This window comes from Monodon monoceros, unplaced genomic scaffold (genome assembly GCF_005190385.1).
Source record: "Monodon monoceros isolate NGI ecotype Baffin Bay Population unplaced genomic scaffold, NGI_Narwhal_1 Super_Scaffold_21, whole genome shotgun sequence".
Lineage (NCBI taxonomy): Eukaryota > Metazoa > Chordata > Mammalia > Artiodactyla > Monodontidae > Monodon > Monodon monoceros.
In genome coordinates, this window is record NW_021703778.1 from 38089793 (window position 1) to 38102540 (window position 12748).

At 45.2% G+C, this 12748-nt stretch overlaps 1 protein-coding gene across 2 annotated transcripts in view; it reads right to left on the minus strand.

Moving 5' to 3' along the window:
- The window catches only part of ABHD2 (abhydrolase domain containing 2), a 110058-nt gene that overhangs the window by 81801 nt on the left and 15509 nt on the right, over positions 1 to 12748 (minus strand). Inside the window, exon 2 of one of the 2 annotated variants that reach the window (XM_029236904.1) lies at positions 1008 to 1207. The exons of the other annotated variant lie outside the window; for it this stretch is intronic. Within the exon in view, the coding sequence (XP_029092737.1) occupies positions 1008 to 1201 (194 nt within the window). The 5' untranslated portion in view covers positions 1202 to 1207. The remainder of the gene's footprint in view (positions 1 to 1007; positions 1208 to 12748) is intronic. 2 annotated transcript variants of the gene reach the window in all.

The following is a 12748-nucleotide window of genomic DNA, read 5'->3' on the forward strand; positions in this document are numbered from 1 at the left end:
AGCAAGAGCTCAAACTCTCAGGTGTCTCTGCTGCCCATCTCCTCTTAGAAGGGAATCATTCACCCAACAGAGGCGGTGAGAGGTTATACCGGGATAGAGGGAAGAGCTTCTGCTACTGTCCACTGAGTATAAGAAACTTTGTTAGGCGCTCCGGGGACATGGTTGGGATAAGACAGCTCTCCGAGCAGCATCCATCTGGAAAGCCACACCTGGCAGAAAGGACTAACCTTGAAGAGGCACAAACAAGGTGAAGCAGCAATGATGAGGAAGGAGGAAGGAACTAAGACCCCAGAGAGCATGGACTGCTTCACGTGAGAGGCTTGTCCCAAGCGCTGCAGGAAGACGGAGTTATTCAGAAGACATCTACAGGGGAAGATTTCACGAGGCATCTCCTGAAAACAGCACGCGTGATGTGGAATGCAGATACCCTTTGTTTTACAACTACGGTTTCCTCTATCAAAAGCAATGCTCACCCCTGCCACCCCCAAAACACAGACCTGGGGCTTCTGCAGGGAAATCTGGTTCACTTGCAATGAAAACCCTCTCTTTAAGTGGATTCTCTTAGTTAATGCTCAGTATATTTTTCAATAAGGCAGAGGGACAGTACCCAATGAATGAGCCTGTGCTTTTTTTGCTCATTAATTATTTTGGGTCAGAATGATTTCTCTGTCTTAGAACTGGCAACAGAGCATTTGATAAAGGGCTAGAATATTGTCTAAGCTTTCTGCATCTACATAAAAATGACAACCGTTTTCTGCAAAGTCCTTGTCATGGATGATGACACCACCCCGTGGAGGAAGGGATGTTTCCAGGCAACAAAGATCTGAGGCTGTCTCCTGCCCGCCAGGATTCAAACGCCAGGCTCCTATTGAGACGGTGGCTACTTTAACACCAATGACACTATTTTACATGGATGCCTTGAGGACACATTGTGAGAAGGTTCTTCTTTGAACACTGCAAAGACAGATCAGTAGGCCGGTGTACAGGTGGGTTTGAGGTCTACTCACTCTTTGGTCAGAAGAGGACAGGACTTGAGCAGGAAGCATGAGAGCCCCGAGTCCTGGAAGTAGAGTTCAGGCGGGGCCGTGGGACTCTTCAGGTTCAAACACCGGACGATCACATACAGCACAGCAGCCACTGCGGCCAGCTTCACCCCGTCAAACACGGCCGGGAGCTCGGGGGTCTCCAGCATGGCATTCATTTTGATCTGGGGAGCAGGGGTACAGGCAGGTTTAGAAGCACGTGGGGAGGGGAGGAGCCCACCACACAGAGACAAAGCCAGCGATCACCTGTCATGATCCAGATGTGTCCACAGAACCCACCCTGGCCGATTCCCATCGGTGCCTTACAAGTGCCAACAGACTGGCAACAACCCAGATCATGAACAGTCCTGAGCACTAATAAACTGGGCTGGGTGGTGTTTTTTTTAATCTAATGAACGTTTATTTCTAAGATGAGCGAATTGGAAAATGCTGTGAATAGTGTCCTGTTGAGAGCAGGAGACAGGAGTCCAGTCGGAGAGGTACAAGGGGGACCAGGAGGCGAGCTCTGATTTCTGTTACCAGGCAACCTTGAATCTCTCTGCAGACCTAACCTGCACCTGGAGCACCAGCTGCACGTGAGGTGCTGTGTTTACAGCCTCGGACAGAGACGTGAGATGGGACTGCTGTTGCCACCAGGTGAGGCTGTACTGCCTGCTGGCCTCACCTCTGTTTTCAGAGCAGGAAGGGCCTGATTCAGCCACCTGCTCCTTTGGAGGCAGCCCTGGTGCTGGAGCCAAGTTCAGGCTCAGCCCAGGTCACAGTGGTTCTTGCTCCTGGGAGTTGTAGGCAGTGTGAAATGGAACTTGGCCACATTTTTCCCCACCGAAGGCAACTGACTATAGCCGTTAGTCCAAAATTGGGCTAAAAGTGGACCAAATTCAACTGCTAGACCAAAATTAAAAACTGGAGTATGGAAAATGTACATGCATATCTGGCTTTTCATCTTCTCGGGTAGCTTTATTTTGTACACAGAACACACACACACACACCACTCCAAACATAAAAAACCAAACATCAACAGCAACAAAACTCCATCCTTTTCCTTGCTGCAAGGCAGGAAAACAGAACATCAGCTGTTACCTTAAAAATCAGGGAAACCACAAGCTAACAAAAAGGAGAAAACGGTAACTCTGGCAGCCAAGGTAGCTATGGCAACAGCATCCTCTGGAATGGTTTCAAGTAGCCTCTGCTAAAAACAGTATGAGAACTCTGGTGGCCAACGGTGCAGACTGAAGAGGCAGGACAAAACAATCTCTCAAAAACGTGTTTGGGGCATAACCGAATGAACTCATTTGAGACCTACAGCCAGGCCAGGGAGGTCTCAGAAGCCCTCTTCTAAAATCGAGGTGATTTTGGCAAATTACAGGACCCAAACACACTGTAGACGATCTCTGGCAGGGGTTCCAACTCAGTGAGGAAAGGCAATTAAACATCCCACAAGTTATCATATGACATCACTCATATGTGGAATCTAATTTAAAAAAAGAAACAAATGAACTTATTTACAAAACAGAAACAGACTTACAGATATTGAGAACAAACGATGGTTACCAAAGGGGAAAAGTGCGGGGGTAGGGGGGGAATAAATCAAAAGCTTGGGATGAACACACACACACCACTATATATAACACAGATAACCAGCAAGGACCTACTGTACAGCACAGGGAGCTCTAGTCAGTATTCTGTGATAACCTATATGAGAAAAGAATCTAAAAAAGAATGAATATATGTATATGCATAACTGAATCACTTTGCTATACACCTGAAACTAACACAACATTGTAAATCAACTAAAAAAAAAAAAAAAGATCCCAGCTCCTTAACTCACCATCAGGGCAAGAAAATAATTTTTTAAAATTTATCTGGCATGATTTAGAATCAAGGCTGGACCTCAGAATATACTTTTCAGCTACATCAACCTTTGACCTTTTATGAGCTGACAGTTTCCTTAAAACTTAACCTCTGGGGACATGTCAGCTCACTCCTAGGGCCATGTTCCCCAAAGGCTGTTCCTCAAACCCTTAAAACAAGGATTCTTTTAACTTGGGGTCTGTAGGTCCCCTATGGAATTCTAAGGTCCAGGAACTCCCTGAAATTATACATGAAAGTGTGTGTGTCTGAAAGTTTTCTGGGAAGAGGGTCTGCAGACTTAATCAGATTCTTCGAGGGGCCTGTGACCTAAAAAGTACACAGCACTGCACTCAAAGATGCCCCAGGGGTTCCACCTGTGGCCCCTGTCCCTCATCTCTCCAAAGCCCTGCCACCTATGCCAGTCAAACCGACGAGAAACAAACATCCAAGATGACACAGCTTGTTAATAGGGATTTTTTTTTAATTTATTTTATTGAAGTATAGTTGATTTACAATGTTGTGTTAATTTTAATAGGGATTTTTAAGTGTAGTTAGTGAAGGGCCAAAACCAAAACCTAGCAGGAATTCCAGTTTCTCTGACATGATGCTGGTGATATGGAACTGAAACAGACATCCTTCTGAGAGGAATGCATTGGATGGCTTGACCAGTTTCCTGGCTGGTCTAGAGTAGACTTATTGAATTAAAAACGTACAAGAAGTCGCTCTGTCCCCACTTCCACTCCTACTTACTAATGTCAGGGAAGGTGGGGAGAAGAAGCAAAAATAAGAGTCTCGCCAATATGTACCTACGTCACCTGTTCCTCTCTACTGCGAATATGAACTGTTCTTGAAAAGCTGTACAGCTGGGCCAGTCAGGTCAGATCTCATTCGATTTAACCTAAAAGCTGAAAAGATCGGATGGTGATCTATTAAAGGCTGAGAAAGAAGCAATTTAACTGAAATATAAGCATAGTCTAAGTTTTTCTGCATTTAAAGCCTTTAGGGAAAAAGACAATTTCTTTAATTAACACATGTGACGCACTCTTTGCTGTTTGGACAGACCTGCTGGCGAAGCCTCTGTGAATCCACAGACTGACGGGCTCTCTGTGGTTTCCAGGATGAGTTATCTGCTGTGTTCAAAACTCTGGCTAACGCAAACTCACACTGCTTTTGTCCTTTAACTTGTAACATAATCTTCAGAAACACCTGACAGGTACCATCTCTGTGTGACCAATGAAATAACTTGACCAGGTTTAGGTCAAGACAGCAGGCAGTTGACTTGTTCCATCTCTCCCAGGTATACAGCAACGACAGGAAAAAATATGAGCTGAGAAAAGTAAAAGGGCACAGATGGGCTCAAAAACACAGTTCCAGAAACAGAACAGAACTGAAAGTAATAAGTGGGGAGCCGTAACACCTGCCAGATCTGGTCCATACTGGGGGCTGGAGGCTGGCTACTCAGGGCCATCCGGAGCTAAAAGTGCTCACCGTGAGATGGGGAACCAGAGCCAGGCCCACTGGGCTAAAGATCTGTGGCTTCGAAAGCAGCAGAGGAAACACAAGAGAGAAAGGGGTCGGGGAGGGACAGCCAGTGTTTATACAGCACTATCTATGTGCCAAGCTCTGCTCTTCATACTTTACCCATCCTAACGCTATTAATTGTACCTCTGAGGTAGGTACTATTATTATCCCCATTTTACAGACGACGATACTGAGGCATAGAAAACTTGAGTAACTTGCTCAAGGTCACACAGCTAGTAGGCAGAGAAACCAAGATTCATACCAGGCTCCAAAGAGCGTGCTTTTAACCACTACGCTGTGTGAAAGCAGGAAACATAAAGAGAGAGAGAAACAAGAAAGAAAGTGGATAGTACCTGAAAACACAAATGAGACACCAAAAGCTTGCTCAAGTTCATGCGGCTGTAAAATAGTAGAGCTGGTATAGAAGCCCAATTTTCTCTGATTCCATCACACCAAAATGATTTAAAAAGAAAATGAAAGCCAGTTGAAGGGGAGATTCAATTAACCTTCAGAGTAGCCTTGTTCAACTTCAAATTTTTATTATTTCTTCACATTCTGAGACAAATTAGCCACAGAGGACCAGGCTTTTTTGGGGAGGGGACTAAAGAGCAATGTCTCCAGCCACATCACAAGCTACTTGACCTTTCCAGGGCTCGGCTGCCAACTAAAAAACAAGGGATGTGCCAGATCAGGGACCTTAAACTGGCAACCTATGGGATGGCAGTGCATTTAACTGGCATTTTAAAAAAATGAATTTATTAGCTGCTAAGTTATAAACACCAGGAGATTTCAGATAAAAATCTGGATCTCTGGTTTCTCTTGAGAAAAAATCTGAAGATTTGGCAACACTGATCCAGCATTCTCACAGGCAGCAATGAATGGAGCTGGGCGGGGCTGCCCTTCTAGACAGGCCATGCTCCCTCCTGGTTGCCACATTTCCCACCACTCCCTATCATGGCCCTCAACAATGACCTCTGGCCTACTTAATCATTGCTGGCATCCGAATGTGCAAACCTTGCAGAAATCTAAGGTCCTTACTAGCCCTGGATAAGTCTATATTGATTGAATATTCAAAACATAACACCATCAGTATATGTATAAATGATGAATTAATAAAAAACAATTATGGGAAGGCAGAGTAGCAAATAACAAGATGTAGTATGTTTTATTTATTGATATTTACACTGATGTTTATTTATACCTTCACTCTTTTCCACAAACTATTTGAGATAGCTTCAAGAGAACGCTGAATAGGGAACTTCCCTGGTGGTCCAGGGGTTAAGATTCCGTGCTTCCACTGCAGGGGCCGCGGGTTCAATCCCTGGTTTGGGAACTAAGATCCCACATGCCCCCCACACAAAAAAAGAGAATGCTGAATAGACTTACACAGAGAAAGATTCAGAAATGTGGCTGACTGCTGATTGCTTCCCGGTAAGAAGTCTCTCCTCCTTTCTTTCAACACAAATCTGGAAAATGCGCCTAGCTGGAAAAAACTAACCACAGATCCCAGGCTCCATGGCAGGTAGGCAAGCCCACGTGACTAAATGTTGGCCAGTTCTGGGGGGGGCTGCTCTGCTTTCTGGGGAGAATCCTTAAAAGGCAGGGAGTTAACTCTTCTTCTGCCCTTTTCCCTCCCTGCCTCCTTGGAATACAGACGACAGGGCTGCAACTCCGACAGCTATCTTGGGCCGTGAAGTGACCTTGAGGTCACTCTAGGAGCCACATGGAGAGGACAGCAGAGGAGAAAGACAGAGACCTGGCGTCCCTGATGATTCCATGGAGCCACCATGTCAGACCCAGACTGCCTACCTCAGGACTTCTCTTATGTGAGAGAATAAACCCTTGCATGTTTTAAACCACTGTTATTTCTAGACTCTTGTAGTCTGTAATTTCTAATGACACAGGAGGAAGTACTATCTCCCCAAATCTTTATGGATGCTACACTGGTTGGGTTATTATTAGCGCACAGGCAATTTTTCTTTTTCTTTTCCAAAATTCATAATGACTACAAACTTTTTTTTATTACAAAAAAAAAAAAGCTTTAAAATAGCAACTAACAAAATCTAAAAAGAAATTAAGAGACTCTGAACAAGGAAAATACCTAGGTCAAAATATACAATTGGGACTTCCCTGGTGGTGCAATGGTTAAGAATCTGCCTGCCAATGCAGGGGACACGGGTTCGAGTCCTGGTCTGGGAAGACCCCACATGCCGTGGAGCAACTAAGCCCGTGCGCCACAACTACTGAGCCCGCGCGCCTAGAGCCGGTGCTCCGCAACAAGAGAAGGCACCGCACCGCAAGGAAGAGTAGCCCCCGTTCGCCACAACTAGAGAAAGCCTGCACAGCAACGAAGACCCAATGCAGCCCAAAATAAATAAATTAATTTATATATATAAATGATATACAACTAAGCGTACGACTAAGCCTAGAATGTGTCTGAAATTTCTGACTGCCAGGGGGAAAAGGGAAACCTAGTCAGACCTATGGTTTCTCCAAAATGCAGAGCTAATCCATAGTACACTCTTCTTACCTCCAGAGAACACGACAGATACTCAAAGAAAACAGGGTTCTTCTGGCACAGATTTATAAAAAAAAATTCTGCGGGACTTTACATAAGGGGACCTTGAGTGATGTGATAGGTAATGTCCTCCTACAACTTTTTTTAATAGCAAATGAAGTAGAGAATTAACTTCCTCAACGCTTGAAAAATGCCAACGGTTTAAAATTGAATTTGATTCGGTGAAGGCAATCCTATGAGAGGTTTCTAATTATTACGGTCCAGATACAGAGCCTTGAGCTGAAGTCCTGAGGAGCAGGGCGATTCTACCGCATGTTGCTAGGGCCACCTTCCTTGAACTTCAGTGGGCTTAAGGACTTGATGACCTACTGTGTGCCTGGCTCTGTACTAAGCATTGTGTAGAACCACAGTTAAGTCGAATTCTCATTTTAACTGGGGAGAAAAAGAAAAGAAGTTTATGTTAGGGCTACATATACTTTAGAAACTTGGGGACAAGAATAAGTAGTCCAGGAAAAAAATAAGTGGGGAAAGGACTTATGGAGCAGCTAGAACTAGAACTGCACCTTAGTGAAGTATAGATTTAGAAGAAGTGTGTGTAAGTCTGTGTGAGAGAGATTTTGTGGTGTGTGCGTGTGTGTGTGCATGTGCGTGTGCACAATATACATTAAACAAGGAATTAACTCGCAACTGTAGAATAAAACTCTTGATATTCATTTTAACTTATCTTGCTGCATTTTATTTTATGGTCTTCTTTCTATCTAAGTTTGACCTGCCACTAAAAATTAATATTCTGCACTTGTTCCAGACATAACAAACTTAGCTTCTATTGCGCTATTTTGTGTGCCCCTTCTCCCTTTCTGGGCAGGTGAAATCCAGTTAAAGTGCACTTCAGGCAGCTTGGGGCCAGGTATGCGGAAGATGGAAAGGAGACATCTCCCCACCCACACCTCACACGCACCCGATCAGCACTTCCTCCACCCTTCCCTGCTCCCACCGCAGTCTTCTTATGAGTGAGATTTAGGTGCTGTAAATGATAGTTAAAATTCCATTTGTCTTCTCGACATTAACGAAGAAATCCAAGGTGCTGTCAAAGGCCCAGCAGTAAAGGAACTTTCGGTATTGCCCTCAGTCTCTAAGACAGGCTCCACTGGCATCTCCGCCAGTGCGAGGGCCTGGGCTTCTCACTGTTCCCCCATGACTAAGAGTGTTATTTTAAGATGGAGGCACAGATTCAGCGAGAGACGCCCAGTCTGGGGGTTCTGAGACCTGGGTCCTCGTGCCTGCTCTGCCCCTTCTCACTTGGTGACCTTGAACAAGTCCCTGAACCTTTCTGGGCCCTAAAGAACTCATTTGTAAAATGAGAGGATTAGATTAGAAGTCAATGATACCAAAGGTCTCTCTCAGCTCAAAATTTCTGAGATTCTAGGTATAGAATTGCAGTCCTTGGCTAAAGAGCACAGGAACACTCTCTCTGTGCTCTGTAACAGAAGATAGCCCTGTTTTCCAGCCTACTACATGGACCATTAAACAGTAAAACTCATAAGAACTAACAACCCTCAGGGCCTTTGTTCTTCCTTCAAATAAGTTAAACAGTTCTATATTTTCAGCTGTGCCATTTATGCCAATAATTCCATCATATTCATTCCACCTCCATGGGTGAGTGATGATTTCAGCCTTGGAATATTAATGTTCACTGAAAATCTAAAACTTACAGTGAAGAAAAAAACAAGCAGAGACCTCAAACACAAAAGACTCATTACCTGGTATAATGGGGTGTATACTGTCCCCCCAAAATCCACGTTCACCAGGGACCTGTGAATGTGACCTTGTTTGGATATAGGGTTTTGCAGATATAATCAAGTTAAGATGGGGTCATACTGGTTAGAGTGGCCCTTAATCCCACAACTGGTGTCCTTGTAAGAAAAGAGAAATTTGGACACAGATCACAGAGGAGAGACCATATGAAGATGGAAGTAGAGACTGGGGTGATGCATCTCTGAACCAAGAACACCAAGGATTGCCAGCAACCACCAGAAGCTAGGAGAGAGACAGGGAACAAACAGATTTCCCTCAGAGCCCTCAAGAACCTGGCTTGACACTGAGAACCTTGCCAACCCCTGATTTTAGACATCTAGCCTCCAGAACTGTGACAGAATAAGCCCAAATGACCTCTTGTGACTCAGCTGTTCCACACCCCTGTTCTTCAGAGGCTGAAGAGACCCTCTGCCACATGCTTTCAGAAGTTATCCAGACAAACTCCAACCAATACATACCAATAATCAGCTAACAACAAGATACTCCCAGGCTACTTGTTAACACAAGGCAAATTGTATTCTGTGCACAAATGTTTACTAGCTTGGCCTCTTTGCCTCTGTGATTCAGCTGTCAAGACCATCCTTTCCTCTCCTGTTATAGGAAAGTGAGGGAGCCCAGAGACGGAGACATCACGGGCTAGGAGGGGAGGGCCCTCTTTGCCTTGCCACCCAAAGGACCTGACAAGCAAACTTCAATACATACGTGGCTCCCATGGCAAATACTCCTCAAGGAAAACCAAACCAAACTCCTAAAGGATTTCTCTCTTCCAATTCCAATCAGGTTGAAGAGGATTATGTTTAGGTTCAGGCCCTGGAGTGAGGTAACCCCGTGTTAAATCCTGGTCCCGCCAGTTCTGGTGTTTGTCTTTGGGCAAGTTTCTTACCTCCTCTGGGCCTCCTCTGCAACCTGAAGGTGTTAATACACAGTAAGTATTTTAAAACAATCCTTGACATACAGTAAGTGTCCGTTCCCCAAATATAAGCCATCCCATCCCCACCATTAAACTCTCCTCCATTTTGCCTAAGTAAACGCTAATCTGACAGAAATTACCACAAAAGATACTTTTTCCCAGCTGACAGCCCTCATCAACAATGAAATAACTAGTGGATCCACTGCTTGGGCCTCCTCCAACAAGTTTAAAATTAATCCCAGGACACACTCTTGATTCTTCTAACGCGGAACCGTGTTAGACTTAATAAATTGTTGGATAGTGAGTGTTCACCACCAAGGTCCATTAACAGTTCCAAGGTGTGTTCTCGTTTCTGTGCTGAAAGGGGTCTGGCGGTGCACAGCCTGGACCCCCTCCTTCCGATACACACAACCTCTCTCCTGCCAAGGGACCCCTCCTTTCCCGCAGAGAGACCGTTCCTTCATCTGCACCTCCTTCCTGCAGGTAAAACCACTCATGTCTGGCCCGACTCTCCTAGCAAACCTCTTCAATGCCCTGAAATAAAACCCTACGCCAGCATAGTAAGCCTCAGGCAGGCTTCCTTCCTCCAGAATGCCCTATGAGTAGTGTAGCAGACAAAACCTCACATCATCCCAATCTGTCAGCCTTCTTGGTGGCAACTTAGATAAAAGTAGTTAACCCGAAATGTAGGCAACATGACACCTTTGGGGAGAAAGCAGGGAGGAAAAGGGCCAGTTTCTCACCCCTTTATCTGCCATTTAACTAAAGAAATCAGGGCTATTGCACACACAGAAAAAAGTAACTCCACAGAAGGGGAGAAACAAGCCCAGAGCAGACTGCTAGGACAAAGCCCCACCACCCCCACTGAGCTGTTTCTCTGCACTTGTTAAGTGCTCACTGCCACGGGTCTGGGACAGAGTCGGAGGCACGGCCAGAAGGTTCCGAGGTATGTCCTAGTCTACCCAGGCCTGCGTACCCTTGATAACCTGGGCCACTTTGGGCCCCACTCTGATCTCACAGTGAGATTTCGATTCCCTGGGTGAGCACCTCCGCCAGCAGCTCACGGCACCGCCTCTCAGCACAGCCAGGCTGTTCTAGTCCTGCGTCTCCTTCTCCCACGGATAGTTCTGTTGGCTGAGTCTTCAGGGTAACTGGGTTTTGAAATTCCCCTTCTCACCACCGCCACTACCTCAAGCCCCAAATGATGGAGAGCACTGGCAACGACGGGGCCAAAACCCTGTTTTCCAGAGATGCCAAGAGACACTGATTGATTGATTAATTAATTAACTTTTGAACATTAAGCATCAAGTACCCAGACCCTTTCCTTCAGCAGATCAAACCAGGAAGCAGCCTTGGGGGCCTGGGACCAGGTTATGACACTGGGATGTGGCAGGGAGACTGAAAGCAAGATCTAGTCCCACGTCCCTTACAAATCAGGTCCTATGAGGTGAAGGGAATGTCCTAAGTCACACACAATTTGGTAAAGAGAAGAGAATTTACAGATAATTAAATACATTTAGGTTAACCTCACTCTCAGTTGCATTCAAATTTAAGAGCTTGAAATTGCCTTTTTGTGCAAACTCACTCATGTGATAATAGTTTTATTTAACCATATTCTTCCACAAAGTCATAAGGCCACACATTCATCCTGCTGAAATTTCAGAAAATGTCCTACAAGTTTCTAGTAAGAGGAAAGTTACCCTATGAGAGAAAATGTGAACCTCCTGTTTAAATATCAGGAATGGCTACTAACCCACAACTTTCACAAAGTCACTAAATTAAAAATAGCTGGAGACTGAGTCACCAGTTAAGCATGCACATTTAATTGGACACTTTTACATGCATTTACTAAATTACTGAAAGGCAGCTGGCCTCTTTCATTAGCAAATAGTCTTGCTCAAAGAGTAGTACTTTCAAGTGGAGGACAATGGGTAAAAGCACTTAGTAAAATCACAAGCAAAATTGCTTTCTCTACCATCAAGAAACCATTCAATGCACACCTGAGAACAAACCAAAAATCCTAAGCCAAGTGTTTCCTCTATGGAGATGAGAGAATTTTCTAATAGAACAGGCATTTTAATGGAGAGATTTGATAATTCTAACATTGTATTAAAAAACATATACTGCAATTAGGGCTTCCCTGGTGGCGCAGTGGTTAAGAATCCGCCTGGCAATGCAGGGGACACGGGTTTCAGCCCTGCTCCAGGAAGATGCCACATGCTGTGGAGCATCTAAGCCCGTGCGCCACAACTACTGAGCCTGTGCTCTACAGCCTGCAAGCCACAACTACTGAGCCTGCGAGCCAAAACTACTGAAGACCGCACGCCTAGAGCCCGTGCTCCGCAACAAGAGAAGCCATCACAATGAGAAGCCTGCACACCGCAGCAAAGAGTGCCCCTGCTCGCTGGAACTACAGAAAGCCCATGTGCAGCAACAAAGACCCAATGCAGCCAAAAATGAATAAATAAATTTAAAAAACCATACACTGCAATTAAAATCTGTAATATCAAAAGAAAATCCCAGTTTGCCTGAACCCAACAAACCCAAGTGCCCAGTTTACTGGAATTTTTAAGAGATAGATACAGCTGAAGAGAAGAGCATCTCCAGATTTATTCCACAGAAGAAACTTTCTGGGGCATGTGCTGGAATCTCACCAGCAAAAAAGCTTCCAGAAGGAGGAAACTGGGGATGGGGTGGGAGGCACGGCCCTTGGCTAAAAATCATTGACCCCATGGAACTCACTAAAACAGAGAAGAAAGTTTCACCTAGAGCTGCAAAACAAAGCAGTTACAGCTACCTTCAGTTAATGAGAAAATAAAAATAATCAGCAGTCCCCATTCCTGAGCATTCTGGGGTGTCCCAAGGGCCCCAGAGCCAGAATGGTGCACAGTGCCGCTGGAAGCTGTAATGTGAGCATTACCAAGGGCAGCCCTTTATAATCCTGACACTTGCTTTTCACTGCACAGGCAGCAAGAAGTAGATCTGTGAGGAGACCAGACCCACAGGTCAAGCCCCTCGCCCCTCCCCTAGGGAGAGACACTCCTGCCCACTCGCAAGGCCAGGGGCAGGGCTGAGCTCCTCCACCCCCCC